We start from the raw sequence: 18077 nt of genomic DNA, 5'->3' as shown, positions 1-18077 counted from the left end.
AATCAGAATTGGAGGTCAACAGACAAGTTGCTTACTTTTCAAAAGCATATTGCTCTGCTATCCATATACATATGTGGCCACTTAACCTTGCCCTTCCTTGCCTTTTGATAAGCCAAGGAGAAAAGTGAACGTTGCAAGCCTAACCACTGCCTGATGTCTGAAGAGGTTCCGAAAACTTAGTTTATTTGGCTCAGAAAAATATGACAAAGTTGAGATCCCATATTCTACAAGAATCCTGAAATAGTATCTCTGCCATTCTAAACAAAATTGCAGGTATACAACTTCAGCAGAAATACATGCTATGTCTAATACCAGACTTTGCTTTCACCTTTCATCTAAGCTTTCAGTCAGAACTGAGTACCTGAAAAGTTGCCATGGATGGCATAACTGATCCCCGTGGCTCGCTGCAGAGTTAGGTTATAAAGGAACATGGTGCCGATTGATATCACTTCCCCTCAGTTCACCTGCTGAGAAAAGGAACACCAAGCAGTTAATACACTATGTGTGTATTTATGATATAAGATTTTATGGACTAAAGTCCAGCTCACCAAACAGTTATTTTAAAAAGTATTAGACAACTTAAAAGATGTATGGCATGATCAGGGAGAACAATTTTAACAGGCCTTATTTCTGAGTAGACATGCACAGGACTGCACGGCTGCATAAATCCTGACCACATCCACTTTCGAGTACACGTGCAGTAGGGATGGGCGGAGAGAAATAAGTCTCTTACAAATAAAGAACAGCACCGTCCTCTCCACGCTGACTCAAACGTAACTGCCACCCCGCTCAACGGGGCTTCCCCCTCCACAATAAACCTGCCTTGGTATTGCAAGCTATGTGGGTTAAAACAATGGAGGGTCGGGCTTAAACCCTGCACGAAAAACTCCTTCGTGGTTTGCGAAAAAGCAGCGCGCGTCCTACCGCTGCTGCTAGGCGCCCCCTCCCCTCAGTGGGCAAAGTGAAAATGCGGCCAAAATTGTCCAGAGAAGTGTACAAAGCGCGGCACCCTCACTGCCTGCTTGTCCAGAGCTCTTTCCCGCCCGCACCGGCGTCGCCCAGCAACGGTTCACTCAAGGGCCTCGGTAACACCGCGCGCGTGGCAGCCTACAAATACGCCATGGCCTCCTCCCGCCGGGGATTAGAGAAGTTGCAGCCTAATTCTGAAAGGGATCTGGCGGCGTTTACCGCAGGAGCAGCGCGGATGGCGGCGGATCCTGCCGCTGCTTCACTTCCTCCACAGCCCGCAGTCAAGCACCGCCATTGCCTCAGCGGCCTCCCGCGCTCCTTGGGTCCTTCCACGTCCGTAGCGCGGAACTGAGCGATTGGGCTGGCCACGGCGTGCCGGAAGCAACCCCCGCGCGGCTTGGACTGTTCCACTTCACCCGTTTTAGCTTGGAGTTGTTGTTGTTTTGCTCAGGAAATAATCTCACTATTTTATTCTGCAATAGAAACGCCGCTGTTGGTGGTTGTTTCCCCATCCCCACCCCGAGACACAGGCAATAGCTTAGGCACCTATATTAATGTTCCCGGATGTGACGATTTGTCTGCTATAGTCTATTTTGGGTAGACGTATACACGGACGCCGGAAGCCGAATTCAGTTTTGGACGCTGTGCTTTCCCCATTTTCTAGGAGCTTCACTGTCTTTTCTGTCCATTCTCCTGCCAGCCTTTGTCTCCCTGTGCTCCGTTGCCTCGCGAGTTTTATTCCCCGCTTGTATTCTTTTAGAAGACATCTGAAGGCAGCCCTGTATCGGGGAGCTTTTAATGCTTGGTGTTTGACTATGTTTATATATATGCTGCAAGCCGCCCAGAGTGGCTGGGGTAAAAAAAAAAATAATTGTTGTTATGTTGAAACGCTTGGGCTGAAATGCACTGAGCCGGTGCGGGGTCCTGGTGACCGTGTTAGACCAGGACTTGGGAGGTCTCGGGCATGTCCCCGTCTCTCTCGCAGGGGTTTTGTGAGGATAAAGCAACCCCCGTGGAGCACGGAGACTGCGTACAGCGCTTTGGGCCCTTTGGAGGAAAGGCGAAGAGAGGCAAAGTGAAATGAAGTAAAACATCAAGAGCCAGGGGAGACCGCGGGAGACCCGGCTTCAACGCTCCCGCTCAGCCTTGGAAGTCAGAGGCTGCCCTTAGGCTAAGCACTGCCTCTCGGCTTGTAGGCCTACCTCGCAGGGTGGTTGTGAGAATAAAATGTGGGAGGAGAGCCGTAAGCTTCCTGGCCGAAAGAGGGCGCAGAAATCTAATTACAGATCAGTAACAAAAGCCGCCATCCCGCGGCTTCTGTGGTCCGTTTACGCTTAGGACCCGGGCGGGGGAGGAGGGTACCATTAAAAAAAGCGTCCACAGGAGCCCGGAAGCGCCATTTTCTGGCTAATCCAGCGCGACTCTTCAATTTTCTTATCTCTAGAACGACGCGGGGCCAAAATGGCGGCGTCGGCGGCCGGTTCAGGCCTGAGGGGAGGGAGCGATGGCGGCGGCTCCGGACCTTCTGTTTCCTCATCCTCCTCGTTATCCATGGAGCAAATCCGGGCGCTCACTGACCTGCCGGAGCTGGAGGCCGCCTACAGCCGCCTGTGCGGGGAGGAGGTGCGGCTTGGATTATATTCTCCCCCTCCCCTCCCAGCCCCCGTCACTCCGGAACTAGGCTGCCTCGGTATCCCTTCGGGCCTCGCTCCTGTCTAGGGTGCCCCCCTCCGCGCCGCCGCCTTTAGTTAGGAACGGGGAAGTAAGCGGCGGGCAAGGCCCCCTTTCCCCCCAAAGAAAGCCCCATGTTCCCGCAGCACAGAGCTAAACTGTGGAACTCCCTTCCGCAGGAGGCAGGGGTGGGCACTAAATTAGAGGGCATTAAAAGAGTATTGGGCAAATTCATGGAGGAAGAGGAGGTTTTCAGTGGCTATTATCCAGGATGGCTATGTGCTGCTTCCATGGTCAGAGGCAGCGATGCTTCTGAATAGTAGTTTCTGGAATTGCAAAGGGAGAGTTGCTGTCGCACCCATATCCTGTCTGTGGGTTTCCCTTGGGGGCATCTGGTTGGCCATGGTGAGGAAAGGATGCTGGACTCTGTGGGCTGCCTTTGGCCTGAGCCATCAAACCCCTCTTAGGTTCTCCTTCCTTCAAGATGAGAGACCAGCTTTCACCAACCTGTTGCCCACCAGATGTGGTCAAATGATGTCGGGGCTGCATGGTTGGCAAAGGGTGGGTTAAAGAGATGCTCATGACTCTCCCTCACAAAACTTAAAACAAGGTAAAATGATGAAAACCTAAAATGTCATAGGGCCACAAATATTCCACAGATAAAATTCCTGGGTGCATCTGAGCAAGTGTCTGTTTCGGTTTCTGGACAGATGTTGTAACAACCGTCAGTACTCTAGTTCCAAACCTTTCGTGGCCTGGGACACATTTGGCAATCTAATAAACTGTTGTGGGCACTACAAAGACCCCAAAACTAGTGATACACAGAATACCTTGTCCTAAGTAAACTACAGAGAAAACACCATCATAAGCAAGTCAAAGGGGAGACAACCTCCCCCAAAACAAGCAAAAGAGGTATCAGCAAACCTACCAAAACAAACAGCCAAAAGGAATGCAACCTCAAACGCAGGCAATCCAAACACCCCCACAAAGAAGGCAAAACAGTCCCACTAAGCCTGCTGCTGCTACCACCCACTCAAATACTGGCAAAACATTCCAACCCACTCAACATAAAAGCCAGTAAAAGTAACATATGTATAAAAACAGCCAGGAACATACCCATATTACTTTCTCCTTTAAAAGGATCCTGCCTTTTTCTTTCCTGAAAAGGCGGCAAGGCAAAGAAAGGCATGAGCCTCCAGCTGCCCCACCTTCCTTTCCTTTCCTAAGAGGAATTTCTCTGGTCCAAGAAAGGGAAGACTGTACAGCACACGAATGCCTGCAGTTTGCTTGGCAGAACCACACAGTGTTAAGCATGCATGGGCAGGTGCAGTTGTCCTCAGAGTGCACCACAGGGAGTAGTCATGGGTGTTACGTTGGGGACCCCAAATCCAGCATAATGTGGATTGTGTCATATGATTGGGTAGAATCAGAGCTAGTGATGTGCAACAAATATTGGTCATGTGTGCAAAGGTACTGAACCCAAGGAGACAAAAGAGCCTTGATGGATCATTCCAGGGCAGTATCTGCCTCTGGAAGCTCAGGAGTAGGATATGATAGTGATGAATATCCCATTTATCTAGTAACGGACTCCATTGTAGTTTGAGAGGAAGCATACCCTCTTTCATGGAAAGGATAAACTGATGCAGAATAGAGCATGTGATGTGCCCAACCCCTATTAGCAACCTTTTGCTTGGATCCCTGATCTCTTGTCACATTGAGTTCTTAAGCCATGCCGTTACCATTGATCTTGAAAGGGACAAGCTGCAAATTGGGCATTGATTATGCCTGCAGCATTATATTTCTGTTTTTCAGAAAGCCGTGGAAGAAGAGTTGGAGATGCTTCTGGAACAGCAGAGCTCCATGGAGAGCAAGATGGCTACCCTTCATCGCATGGGGTGAGTAGCAGTTGTAGTACTGTATGTGCAGTGCTGCATCGTTGCTGCTTTTTCCAAAATAGACATCCTACTTTCCCTTGTTTCTTTGTTTTCAGTCCTAACCTGCAGCTCATTGAAGGCGATGCGAAGCAGCTAGCTGGGATGATCACTTTCACCTGCAATCTGGCTGAGAATGTCAGCAGCAAAGTCCGACAGCTCGACCTTGCCAAGGTAACTAGATAAAGCCTTACTGAGCTTTGAGTCTGATTGGGTTGTCATGACATGGCTGTGTGTGATTGTCTACATTTAGGGATGAATTTTTCTTTCCCTCCCCCATCACTGGTCCTTTAATACCTATACAGTAATAATAACATTGTGGGAGTATTGTTTGGTTTGTTATCATGGTATGTATTTTTGTGTTTTTATATTGTGAACCACCGTGTGATCTTCATAAGTAGGGCAGTATAGAAATTAAATAAAAGATAAGAATACAAGGCTGTCCCATTTTACTCATCTGTTTTTGAGATGTGGTCTTTATTTGAGTTGTCAAGGGTTGCAGAAATGTTTCAGACGCACTTGTTTCAAATACAATTGTTCCCACACATTCTCCATTTACATGGGCATATCCCTTCATATGCATAATCAAGAGACATGTTGGGATCTTTTAACCTGGAGTTAAAGTGGGCTATGATCACAGAAAGGGGAAAGAGCAAAGAGACAACAGGCCAGGGTCTAAGGTATTCAAATATATTAGTTACTACAGGGATAGGCAAGGAAAGGGTGCATTGTAGGCATGCTGGGACAAAAATGTCATTGCTTGGCATCTGAAAACTGTTAGGAAGGGAGCCCATCTCATCTCCCAGGGCATGGAATGCCACACATACAATGCCATGACAATGGTTGTCCCCCGCATTCCCACCAGGCACCCTTTTGGTGCTGGGAGCAGAGCCTCCCCTGTATAGCTGGGCAGGATCCTTGTGGGAAGAGATGGTCTGCCTCCGAGCTGTTTAGGACTTTAGAAGAAGTCATTGGAAGCCATGACACCTGATATAGCAATAGCAAGCTGCAAAAAAGCTTGCCGCAGTCAAAACTTCAGCTTAAGTTTCCAAATGTTTTTCAAAGACATCCTGATCCTGGTGTGCTGCTTTGGCCCAGCCTTGATGAGACAAATGTGTGTGATCGTGGCCAGGCTACTTGCATCCTGGAGAACTCTTCCCTGCTGTGCTAGATCTTGGAGGCCCTGCTTGTCATGTCTTGAATGCATGCTCACAGAGCAGCAATCTGGCTGGTGGGACTGGCACAGAGCACCCACAGCTGAGAAATCATCATATGTAGCTTCATCAGCTGTTGTGGTCTCCATTAGCCTCTTCTGCTCCTGGCCTTGCCAATTTTGGAGGGGAATTAATTGGAGCCCTTCTTGGCAGAATCGCCTCTATCAAGCCATCCAGAGAGCAGATGACATTCTGGACTTGAAGTTCTGCATGGATGGAGTCCAGACAGCCCTGAGGAATGAAGATTATGAACAGGCTGCTGCGCATATTCATCGCTACCTTTCTTTGGACAAATCTGTCATTGAGCTCAGCAGGCAGGGCCGGGAAGGTAATCATTATGTTTATTGGTTTATTTAATTGTATCTAATATCCCACCCTACACTGTAGAAACAATATTTGGGGTGGATTCCAATATATTCACAATAGCCAAAAAGACATCTGATTGTTGTGAAGTACCAGTACATTAAGTCTCATTTGGTTTTACAGAATACACCCAGAAGTCATCCTTCAATTCTGTGTTTCTGTGATTTCTCTTGTTACTAGTAAAAATGAACAAAAGCCAGCTTTGTCACTATGAACAAATGGTGCCTAAACTTTTACTACTTCCATTCCGCCCCCCCCCCCCCATATTTATAACACCCTAGTGCTTCACGCAAGTGTTTCAGGGCAGGGCATGACACATGTTTTAAAAACATAATAAACAGTATATAAATACAGAACCATCATAAATCCTAATTAAAAGTAAAATTAAATGCCAACAGGGATGAAATGAAAAGATAACCAGCAGAAGCAAATCACGGTGCCCTTCCAAGGTCTGAACAAAAAGGAGCATTTTTTTAAAGTGATAATATTGATGTGTGACCCACATCTGAGGGGAGGTCCTTTCTTAGGTATGGAGCCATTGCAGATACTGAGACTCTCCTTTCTGGGCAGGCAGCATAATTGAGGCCAACTTGAAGCTTCTGCAGGAGGCAGAGCAGCGCCTGAAGGTGATTGTGACTGAGAAATTTGACATTGCCACAAAACAGGAAGACCTGCCCCAAGTGGAGCGCTTTTTCAAGATATTTCCTCTGCTGGGCTTGCATGAAGAAGGACTAAGTAAATTCTCCGAGTACCTGTGCAAACAGGTAAGAGTAGCTTGAGAGCTGCTGCTCATTTACAGCTGAGATGCATTCCGAGCTTCTTGGGGGTGAGCCATTGCTCCTGTTCTAGTGGGTCAGTCTTATAGAACCTGGGACTTTTTAGTTTAGAAAGAAAGATGGGTAAGGAGGGAACACAGTACAGTGGTGCCTCGCAAGACGAAAAGAATCCGTTCCGCGAGTCTCTTTGTCTTGCGGTTTTTCGTCTTGCGAAGCAAGCCCATTAGCGGATTAGCGCTATTAGCGGCTTAGGGGCTTAGCGGATCAGCTGATAAGCGGCTTAGCGGATCAGCTGATAAGCGGCTTAGCGGATCAGCTGTTAAGCGGCTTAGCGGATCAGCTGATAAGCGGCTTAGCGGATCAGCTGATAAGCGGCTTAGGGGCTTAGAAAAAGGGGGGGAGGGGAAAAAACCGCAGGAACTCGCAAGACATTTTCATCTTGCGAAGCAAGCCCATAGGAAATTCGTTTTGCGAAGCACCTCCAAAACGGAAAACCCTTTCGTCTAGCGGGTTTTCCGTCTTGCGAGGCGTTCATCTTGCGGGGCACCACTGTAGATGTATGTGCAGTTACAAGCAGCCTCATATCCATCACGTAACACATAATTCAACTATGGAATTATCTGCAAAAGTGATCGCCACCAGCTTGGACTGCTGTAAAGATTTGATTGATTGATTGATTGATTGATTAACAAAATCTTAGTTTAAAAAAAGGCTCCTCCAGGAGGATTGTCCTTGCATGAGTTTTGACTGAGGCTGTGGGATAACATAGGCTAAAAGTCTCCATTTTTTTCAGGTTGCAAATAAAGCAGAGGAGAACCTGCAGTTGGTGATGAAGACAGACATGAGTGACCGTAGAGCTGCAGCTATCTTTGCAGACACGCTGACCCTACTTTTTGAAGGTAACTCCCTGCCGTCATTGAGAATACCTTAGAATATCTGCCTTATGCTAAGTGAAACCATTGGTCCATCTAATTCAGTACTGCCTATACTGACTGCCAGGGACTTTTCATGATTTCAGTTGGGGCGTGTTCCCAGACCTACTAGGAGATGCAGTGAAGTGTTGGGGGATAGTCTTGGACTTCTGTTTAGAATGATCCTTTTGTCCTCACAGGATGGGGTGGCAGCTTTTTCTGGAGCACTGTACAACAATCTCATATCACCTGTTTTTTCTTCTTCTAGGGATTGCCCGTATTGTGGAGACCCACCAGCCCATTGTGGAGACCTACTATGGACCAGGCAGGCTTTATACACTGATTAAGCACCTACAGACAGAATGTGATCGACAGGTAGAAAAGGTTGTGGACAAGTTTATCCAGCAGAGATCCTATCACAGACAGGTGAGAGACTTGCCAGTGTGGCCTGAGGAAGACATGGAGGAACCCACTTTGAGCCAGTTCCATGAGGCTTCTCTTGAGTTTGCTGGTGCAAGAGAGCCCTTTATGTGGCTTGTAACAATGGGAACAGCACATGCAGACCTCACATTGTGGGCTGCTGCTGGGATCACCTGTGTTTTCTTACTGGTGGTGGCAGTGCAGAAGGCTAGTTTCTTGGCTGGTTAGGGAGCTCAAATGCTCTAATTACTAGTGGCCCCAGTGACTCTCACCCACACACTCCGTCCTGCCTACTGTATACCTTCAATCCTTGTTGGTTCAATTTTTACAACATCCCAGTGGTGGCTGTCACTGTTTCTGTCCCATCTGCAAAATGGGGTAGAATCAGGGCAGAGTGTGGCCACCCAGTGTACCCAGACCGAGGTGCCTAAAGGGTCTTGAGGTTCCACACAGAAAAGTGTCCCCAAATGTCTGCAGCTCTCTGCAGCCACAGCCCACACCCTCCCCTTCCCTCTCACTCAAGGCATGTCAGAAGGTGAGTGACTTTTCCTGTAGTCCCTAAGTTATTAACTCTGCAATGTGCCATGTACACCAATGGGTAACAATGCTACCCATTGCCTTCCAACTCTCCTGTGTGTCAGTTTAGCTGGCTTGTCCAAGGCCACCCAATGAGCTTCAGGGCCCAGCAAATAAATGAGCGCGCTCTCTCTCTCTCTCTCTCTCTCTCTCTCTCTCTCTCTGCTGAGTCATGCTGTAAGGCTTGGTGGTGATTTCCCTGTAGACTCCTATTGTCCAACATAGCAAATACTTCTGGGGTTTGCTTGTTAGTGTGTTTTTTCTTTTCTTTTCAATGCTTCTTTCAAAAGCTTCTGTCAGCATCCTTCTGTTTCTGATCTCTCTCTAACTCCTATGTAAATTCCCCTTGGGTATGGAATGAAGAGGTCATCCTTAGCTCTCCTTCCCTCTACCTGTTGCCTTATTACTGCTCCAGCGGGAGGAGACTGGTAATTTAGGAGTCAACAAGCAGAAAAGAGATTTCTAACAGCTCTCTACTTCTTACGCTTGCAGTTTCAGCATGTTCAGAACAGCATGATGAGGAGTTCAGTTGCGGAAAAGATTGAGCCAAGGTAAACTGGCCAAAATCTCCCCCTCTTTCCTTCCTGCTTTTCAGCCACAACTCTTTTCATTGTGGGAAATTGTGGTTTGACCTGGCACTTAAATGTCCAAGGCTATCCTGGACAGGACCAGGCCCAGTCTTATGAAACTAGTGTGTTCTCCCTCTGTGATGCCATCCAGTGTGCTCTCCTTTGTCACCACCCAATGGGCCAGACATCTGCCCACTAGGAAGCAGAGGCTCTTTCATAGATTAGGGGGGATCACCTGCTTTCTCCCCTGGCCTGTCTCACAATGGAAGACTGCACAAGATGGAATTGTGTTGTACAGTATTTGTGTGTTTGATGGAACCATTTGCATCAGAGAGTGATCATATAAGCTGCAAATTGGAATGGAAAAGGGGAAAGAATGGATTAGAATAGGTAAGAATGTAAAGTGGTGAGGATGAGCAGGCCAGGGACTTATGAGGTGACTTACACCCTGGAGCAAATGATTATGACAACTACCACTTGGTTGCTAATGCTTTCTCAGGAAGGTACTCAAGAGGGTTGTGGCAGTTGCTGGCTCTGTTGAAGACTGGCCATTAACTGGACCCTGTTCCAATCTAGGTTAAGGCCTGGCTGGTATTACATTTCTCTGCTTGAGTTGTTCAATTAGCTGGGTGAATTTATAGGATTGAAGGCAATTTGCAGCAGCCAGAGGTTTGCATCTCTCTCTGGAAAGGAAGTATGTGTGTGTGGACATGCACCTGCACCTGCACCAGTTTAAAACCCACTCTTCAGAGCTGCTGTGGCAAGTTTTATCTACCTTATGAGTTTGTCTCTGGTCATTGCTAAGCTCAAGTTTTAGCCACCCAGCTGATGACTAGGCTGAGGTGTCTAGGGATTCTTGTTCCTGCCAAACCCAAATGCACAGTTATTAACCAATTTCCTTGCAGGAACAGCAAGGCCTCCCCTTAAGCTTGTTCCTCTGCTATGAGGAACAGGTTTTCACAGAACTGGTAAACAAAAACCACAAATCACTGGCATGACAGGAAATGGCAAAGCCAGTCTTATGGTCCCAGAATGGCTCATTGCACTACATTTCCACATCTGCAAACATTTGTTTGTTGACTGGAAGCATTGTTTTACATGCGGCAATTTCAGGATTCCAACATGAGCTTGCTGGCTGTCCAGAGCTGTCTTGAGGGCTTTGTTCTACTACCTCATCTTGTTGTGAAATGCCTGCTCTCTCAGTGGTTCTGCTATTGACTGTCATTTTTCTTCTCACAGGGAACTTGACCCCATTTTAACAGAGGTTACCTTGATGAATGCACGGAGTGAGCTGTATCTGAGATTCATTAGAAGGCGCATCATCTCCGACTTTGAGGTGGGAGATTCCATGGCTTCAGAGGATGTGAAGCAAGGTGAAAACTTAAGTGCTCCTTGCACAAAACCAAATCTGAGATGCTCTTTAACTTGTGGCTGGTTTGGCTTACCAGATGAACTTGTGTAATGGGCAAGATTTCAAAACAGAAATAATAAGTTAACAAATTATGCTGCGTTACTAACTCCGCTTACTGGGAGTAAGCCCCATTGAATTCAGTTGGACTTGCTTCTGAGTAGGTATGGTTAGGATTGCACTATTAGGATTCCTTGGCCATGCTTTGTGGGCTCTGGATCAGGCAGGATTTCCCAAGATTCATGTGCCAATGTGGGTAGGGTTGGGATGGAAGTGGGCAGAGTAACAATGACTCTCACCTTTGTACATCTGGCTGAATTCCAGCCATGCAACAAACAGCACAAGATTTCTCCAGGCACGCTCAGACATATCTGTCTCAAGCCTCCATCCAGGCAGGCAAGAGGCATTAACATTTTAGGAAAGTACAGAGCAGGACTAGGGAATTGCTCAACCCACCCCCACCCCTCTGCAACTTCAGTCCTGCCAAGAAGGTTGTGTTCCCTTGGGCTGTGGTTACCAAGGAGGGTGTGGAAATGGCTTACAAGCTGCTTGGTGTTGATATTGGGAAAGAGTCAGAGCTTGCAGTCCATATCTCCTACTCCTGCCTCAGGATCTAAGGAAGCCTTCCAAAAACCTGCTGCCTAATTCATTCTGAGTGCATTTTTTCCCCTGGCCCAAGTCTTGTGTGAGCATCATTCCACTCAGTAGCACCTTAAAGACCAACTAAGTTAGTTCTTGGTATGAGCTTTCGTGTGCATGCACACTTCTTCAGATACACTGAAACAGAAGTCACCAGACCCTTCTATATAGTGAGAAGGTGGGGAGGGGTATTACTCAGAAGGGTGGTGGGATTGGGTGATTGCAGTTAGCTGTGATGAGCCTGTTGACGACTCTTAACGACTGCAATAGGTCTTACAGGAAAAAGCAAGGGGTGAGAAGGTGAAAAATGGCTTTGTCATGTATAATGAGATAAGAATCCAATGTCTTTGTGCAGACCAGGTCTCTCCATGGTTTTAAGTTTGGTAATAAGTTGCAATTCAGCAGCTTCTCTTTCCAGTCTATTTCTGAAATTCCTTTGTAATAGAACAGCTACTTTGAGATCTTGTATAGAATGTCCTGGGAGTTCAATGTAAGACCTATTGCAGTCGTTAAGAGTTGTCAACAGGCTCATCACAGCTAACTGCCAATCACCCAATCCCACCACCCTTCTGAGTAATACCCCTCCCCACCTTCTCACTATACAGTGTATCTGAAGAAGTGTGCATGCACACGAAAGCTCATACCAAGAACTAACTTAGTTGGTCTTTAAGGTGCTACTGGAAGGAATTTTTTTATTTTGTTTTGACTATGGCAGACCAACACGGCTACCTATCTGTAACTGCATCATTCCACTGTTCTTGTTTTCCTCCTAAATAGGCTGTTGATTGCAATACAAAGTGGGTGACTTACCAGGGGTGGGGAATGTTGTGTGCAGGAAATTGCAGTTGCTCAGAAGGAGCTGGACTGGTGTCCTGTTACTGCAGCCCATGGCCTGCTTCTCTGCTTGTACTCCACAGAGCATCAGAAGTGCCTGGACAAGCTGCTGAACAACTGCTTACTGAGCTGCGCCATGCAGGAGCTGATTGGCTATTATATTACCATGGAGGAGTATTTCATGAGGGAGACTGTCAACAAGGTAGGGGAAGCTGCCCTCCTTTTCAGGATGGGGGGATATTGAGTTGAATCTTAGGGTACTGAGTGCATCATAGTGGATTGAGGCCCTTCTGATTGACTGAGCTCTGAAAATTCCTGTGGGGTGTAATGTTGGGGATTTGTGAATTGCCTATAGTGTGAGCACCAGAAAGGACTGTTATGGTTTTGAGACCCCTTTGAAATTCTCTTCATAGATTAAAAAATATCCTCTATTCTTCAGCCACAGCAAATTCTGAAAGTAGTAATCGAGTGCCCAGCCACTTGCCCCTCCCTCACCTGCCTTTGCTTCTCCGGCCAGAGCAGGCTTCTGGAGCAAGGCTGGCAAGCCCGTTTACTTTTCCAAAAACAGGACAAAATAGAACTGGTAGGGCTGCCACCACTCCCTTGACCTAGGGTTACCAGAAGCCACAGCTCAAGGGAGTCAGCTGTGCTCCTTTGTTACCGGCTAACCCCAAACTACAAGTTGCTTCCACAAGCTTGCAGGCAGAAATCCTTTGGTAGAGCGCAACCAAGAAGTCTAGGCGTTGGAATTAGCCATTCCCCCGGATAGGCACATACAAGAGGAAGTTTTATTTCTTAAAATTTATTTTTAAAAAACATAAAGAACATGCTAATAAGCAGGCACATCTTTTTGTGAATTACAAGTACAGAGAAAAATAAGAACGTTGTAAAATATAGCTAGCTAATACTTACTTCTATACTCTAAAGCAAAGATAGAACAGTTCAAAGTCCTTCTTCATCACACAAGAACAAAATACGAAAGGACGGCTGCTTTGGTGGACATCAGCAGCCGGGCAATTTTGCAAATTGCAGAGCGCGCGCTTTCAAACCATTCTCAAGATCTTTTATCCATAATTTGCACGTGGAATCAGAAACCCCAGGACCAGTCAAAACCCTTGATTACATCTGAATTGTCCAACGACCAGCTTGTGGGTTAATAATTCTAACTTGTGGCACCTGAACCAATTAAGACTCCAGAGCCTAGATCAAGGTGTTTTCTCCCTTCCCATGGAGATTGGTGGTGCTTAGGCAGATGTACATTCCCAAGCAATTAAAGATAGATAACATCACAGAGGGTATGTGCATAACTTTGAACCCAGGTGTCAGACCTTCAATTGAGCCAGAGAATTCTTTTCCCATAGTAAACCTCTCACACCCTTGGGGCCAACAAGTCCACGGATTAAAGCAACAGGACAGCTCCCATAATTCTTACTGGTTTCTCACAAGGCCTCACTTTCCACTTGACCAAAGAACAGCTACTAGGGAAGTACTAACTTTACTACAGCCCATGTCTGGAGGGCGCACCTGCCTGCCAGAGCAGTTCATGATCAGCTGGCTTTGCAGGTCGTGAAGAGTCTTGTTGGCCCTCTTTATTTACTTGTCTTACTCTAAGTGACTTACTAAAGGTTGAATGACATAACATATAAGGCAATACATTTCAGTAAAACCATTCTGCTAACCTATAATCAAGTCCAGCAGAAAAACCAAAAACATCAGCTGGAAGAGCATGCAATCAAATAGGTGTCATACTAGGTCATATCCCTGGTAGAAGAGACAAGTTTTAACCTGGCACCTGAAGGATGTTGTTGACCGTGCCAGACAGACCTCACTGGGGACAGCCTTCCACAGACTGGGAACCAGAGCTGAAAAGCCATGCTCTCCCTTGTTCCTTCTCTCTGAATCTCCCTCAAAGAGTGCACCCAGAGAATGGCTCAGATGAAGATCAATGACTCCAGCGAGGTCCTGAATCATATAGGTGAAAACAGGCACTTTGAATTAGGCCGGGAAACATGCAGGTAGCCAGTGCAGCTGCACCAATGTAGGTGTTCTGTGGAAGTCATTGATATGTGTTGATTTCTTTGCCAGGCTGTTGCTATGGACACATGTGAGAAGGGTCAGCTGACCTCCAGTATGGTGGATGATGTCTTCTATATTGTGAAGAAGTGCATTGGGCGGGCTCTTTCCAGCTCCAGCATTGACTGTCTCTGTGCTATGATCAACCACTCCATCACGGAGCTGGAGTCAGATTTCAGGTGTGTGGTGTGCAGCTTTTTGGCCCTCCTAGACTGCGGTGGTCCAGGCAGTTCACCTAATATAGCGCTTACGGTTACAGATTTTCAGCACATTGGTTTTTGGCCTCCTTGGTCTCCACCAGATGGCGCCATGAGCTGCAGGTTCCTACCTGCCTTGTAAGTATCTGCTCCAAGCTTCCTAAGCTTTTGTCTCCCCCTTTGAAAGGGCAGTCAACTTCCAGCCTCTTTTCTGTGAAAGGCTTCAAGAGGAGCAGCAGAGAGGAGCAGGCTAGCCTCTTCTTTGAGCAGAGAGAGAAATTCTGAATTTGACACAAGGGTCCCATCATGTCTAGTTCCACAATGGCAAATGTTACATGCAGAATTCCTTGGCTTCTTCATACTGCAGCCTTCCAGATTCCTGGCCATTTTTGTGTACAAGAAGGGCTGTGACTTGTGGGGCACTTCATTGGCATGCAGTGAACAGATGCTCTGGGGATGGATGGCCAAGTGCCTCAAGAATATTCCTGGGCAAGAGAGCAGAATATTATCTGAGCCCTCTTGGGAACTGTGTATGTCCCTTCCATGTGCTGATGAGCAGCTGAAATAGAAGCTGGTTCTAAATAAAGGTTGGGAGTAGGAGGGTGGCAGGCAATGACTGGAAGAATTGGGAGGAAGGAAAGCCTTGGAGCAGTTCACTGCCTTTGTCCCCTTTGCCCAGCGTGGTATGACAGTGACTTGGAAGTGGTCAGATCTCACAGGACATCTTGGCAACTTCCATCTCCTCTCTTGCCCTTTCCAGGGAGGTCTTGTGCAACAAACTCAAGATGGGTTTCCCAGCCACCACATTCCAGGACTTCCAGAGAGGTGTGACCAGCGCAGTGAGCATCATGCACAGCAGCCTTCAGCAGGGCAAGTTTGACACCAAAGGCATTGAAAGTACAGATGAGGCCAAGCAGTCTTTTCTGGTGGGTCTGCTGCTTTAAACCCCTGCAATACAGGTGGGAGACATAGGGAAGGAATAGGAGCAAGCATTGTGATCTTTTCTGTGAACCGCCCTGAGACCTCCGTGTATAGGGGCAGTATATAAATTATACTATTATTATTATTTAATTAAGCATTAGCCAGGATCTGGAAGATTAAGCTATAGTGTCAGAGCAGTGTAACTGGGTGAGAAAGGATGGATGTCACCAAGTAGAAGTCAGTGTGATGGGCTCCAAGAATGAATGTCAAGTATAATAAGGTTTTGTATTTGCAATGAAGAAAGTTGTACTTACATCCAGATGAATAGGATGGAGAGGGAGTGGTGAGGTCGGTCACGGTGTTCTGTATTCTCTGTCCAGAGGGAGGGAGGGAGGCAGCCAACCAAACAAACAAACAAGCAGGTGGGTTGTCTTAACCCACTAGCCAAGCAAGCAGTGGCAAGTCTCAAGAGAGCATTTGGCTATGTCCTTCGTGCCCAATCCTAATTGTGCCCACAGCAAGGATCTTTCCAGGAGTAGCAAATTTCACAAGATTCTGATCCCCCTTTCCTCTCTGCCTCCTCCCATTCTTTAGGTGACATTAAACAATGTGGAGATCTGCAGTGAAAACATCATGACACTAAAGAAGACCCTGGAGGTACTGTCAGCAGACCTTCCACCACTGATTACCAAGAAAGGTCTTGAGGGCATCTTTCTCTTATCTGTTGTTAGCGTTGTTAGTCTGCACTCTTTGCTCTTGGGAGGTTGCCTGTTGGCCTGACTCAAATCTGCAGTTGGGAGCTTTTATCTAGATTGATTCATTTTCTTAAACTTTTTAACTGGCTCATCCCAGCAGTTTAGGGTGGTAAACACACTTAAATCACAGACTAATGAAACTTCTCAATAAGATGTCTGTTAAAATAAGCTACTGGGTTTAAACGGCCCACTGCCTGCTTAGCCCTAGCTAGTTTGCATGGCGTGAAGTGGTAGAGGCTGTCAGTGAAGTCCTCTCCCACCTCAGCTCTTACCTCTTTTTCCTTCGCCCTTTAAAATGTTACTCTTTACATACTGTGTTGAGCCCACAAAACAGTGGGTTGTGGCAGAGAGTCTTCCCACCTATTTCTAAGGCCAGCCCCCTCCCCCAATTGTTTTGGTTGTTCCCAGCAGAAAAATGGGCAGAAATGGGCAATTTCTGCTTCCTGGATCAGGATTGCTACCAGAAAGTGATGAAGGGCAGGGGCAATCCCTGAAACAATTGTGGCCTGGACTATCCTCCCACTTCCTTTTCTTCCTGAGGGTTAGTGAGCAGAGGATTCTTCTGTGTTTATTTACACTAATGCATGAGCCCACTGTTTCCTGCTTGCCAGTCTAGCTTCAAAGGCCATTTCTTTAACTTCTCTTTAACTATGTTCTCTCTCACAATCACCAGTCATGTTTCTCCTTTGCTCCTGGTAACAAACAAGGCTCTTCCTTTGCCTCAGGTTCTTTTGTGCTTTCACACAGAGTGACTGTGCCAAGCTGCTTAGCCAGGGGTTTGGGGGTGAACAAGCACAACCCAAGATTGACAGCTGTCTTTCAGACATGGCTGCCATGTCCAACAAGTTTCGAGATCTGTTGCAGGTAAGCTTTCCAATGTTTGAACATGGCCTCTTAGCTCCGTTCAGCAGACAAATCCCAAGGACTGTCTTACAAAATTGCCTAGTGATGGTTTGCTCAGCAGGCTGCCTCTGATTTCCAGAAATCAACAAGCTTGGGCCCTGCATGAGGCATTCAGCCTCTGAGGCATGAGAACTTCACTGTAAAGGGAGAGACATCTTATTTGGCTGATGCTTAAAGTGGAATCCAGAACAGGGGCTATGATGTTGCAGAGTGGGAAGCCTTTTGTGGGACTGCCTGGGGCAGCACCTACCTAGAGCAATATAAGACCAGGCCAGTACCTGACAGGTTGCTGTGACACCCCTTCCCATCCTTAAGCACCTGTGTCTTGTCTCTGGGGCTTCCCAGGACTTTGCCACTTCAAATTGCAGGTGGCCATGCTGTGACTCCATGATTGGGAGGCAATCCCTTCCTCCACTGCAGGAGTCACTCAGACTCAGGCATATATACGTGTGGCCATAAGCCTGCTACCCAGTGTTGTTACACTCCTAGGTTGCTGCAATTGCAAGCAACCTCCCTCTGTCTTTTGGAGGCAGAGGAGTCCTGTGTTTCATTTGCACCTTTGTCAGGAGCTGCTCTCCTGAGCAAAGTTGGTACCTGTAGGCCAGCAATGGCTAAGAACAGGTCTCTGGTACCTGGTTTTTTAAATATGTTGGTAGATTGACAGAGGTTTTCTCTTTTTCTCCACCTGCTTCCCCCCAGGAAGGGTTGAATGAGCTCACTAACTCAGCTATCAAGCCACAGGTGAAACCTTGGATCAACCTCTTCCTGTCAGTCTCCCATAACATTGAAGAGGTGAGTCCTACTGTCTGCTCATTTGAACTGCTCAGATGGTACAGAGAAGGGGCTGTTGGAACGAACTCCTACTTTCCAGCAGAGAAATACAACCAAAACAGCAAGCTAGAGAATGGCTGGGCTAAAACTGACTGGCACAGCTCTCTTTTATGCTG

General features: G+C 47.0%; 2 protein-coding genes across 5 annotated transcripts in view; one reads left to right on the top strand and one right to left on the bottom strand.

The window, feature by feature from the left end:
* Nucleotides 1–1329, bottom strand: part of SF3B3 (splicing factor 3b subunit 3) — a 33484-nt gene extending 32155 nt beyond the window's left edge. Inside the window, exons 1-2 of one of the 3 annotated variants that reach the window (XM_081872292.1) lie at nt 1189–1329; nt 362–467 (exon numbers count right to left, since the gene is read on the bottom strand). In XM_081872292.1, coding sequence (XP_081728418.1) covers nt 362–431 — 70 coding nt within the window. In that variant the 5' untranslated portion in view covers nt 432–467; nt 1189–1329. Of the gene's footprint in view, nt 1–361; nt 468–1015; nt 1153–1188 lie in introns of those variants that run through there. The other 2 variants (XM_081872293.1, XM_081872294.1) reach the window with 2 other exon arrangements.
* A 1036-nt stretch (nt 1330–2365) lies between these two features.
* The window catches only part of COG4 (component of oligomeric golgi complex 4), a 19008-nt gene continuing 3296 nt past the window's right edge, over nt 2366–18077 (top strand). Inside the window, exons 1-15 of one of the 2 annotated variants that reach the window (XM_081872300.1) lie at nt 2366–2592; nt 4453–4535; nt 4631–4745; nt 5939–6113; nt 6719–6912; nt 7718–7823; nt 8104–8261; nt 9324–9382; nt 10640–10773; nt 12365–12483; nt 14367–14533; nt 15312–15477; nt 16067–16129; nt 16975–17091; nt 17830–17922. In XM_081872300.1, coding sequence (XP_081728426.1) covers nt 2431–2592; nt 4453–4535; nt 4631–4745; nt 5939–6113; nt 6719–6912; nt 7718–7823; nt 8104–8261; nt 9324–9382; nt 10640–10773; nt 12365–12483; nt 14367–14533; nt 15312–15477; nt 16067–16129; nt 16975–17091; nt 17830–17922 — 1911 coding nt within the window. In that variant the 5' untranslated portion in view covers nt 2366–2430. The remainder of the gene's footprint in view (nt 2593–4452; nt 4536–4630; nt 4746–5938; nt 6114–6718; nt 6913–7717; nt 7824–8103; nt 8262–9323; nt 9383–10639; nt 10774–12364; nt 12484–14366; nt 14534–15311; nt 15478–16066; nt 16130–16974; nt 17092–17829; nt 17923–18077) is intronic. The other variant, XM_081872299.1, reaches the window with a different exon arrangement.

The sequence above is a fragment of the Podarcis erhardii genome (genome assembly GCF_964252035.2).
Source record: "Podarcis erhardii genome assembly, chromosome: 7".
Lineage (NCBI taxonomy): Eukaryota > Metazoa > Chordata > Lepidosauria > Squamata > Lacertidae > Podarcis > Podarcis erhardii.
This window is presented reverse-complemented; position numbering and strand designations above follow the sequence as displayed.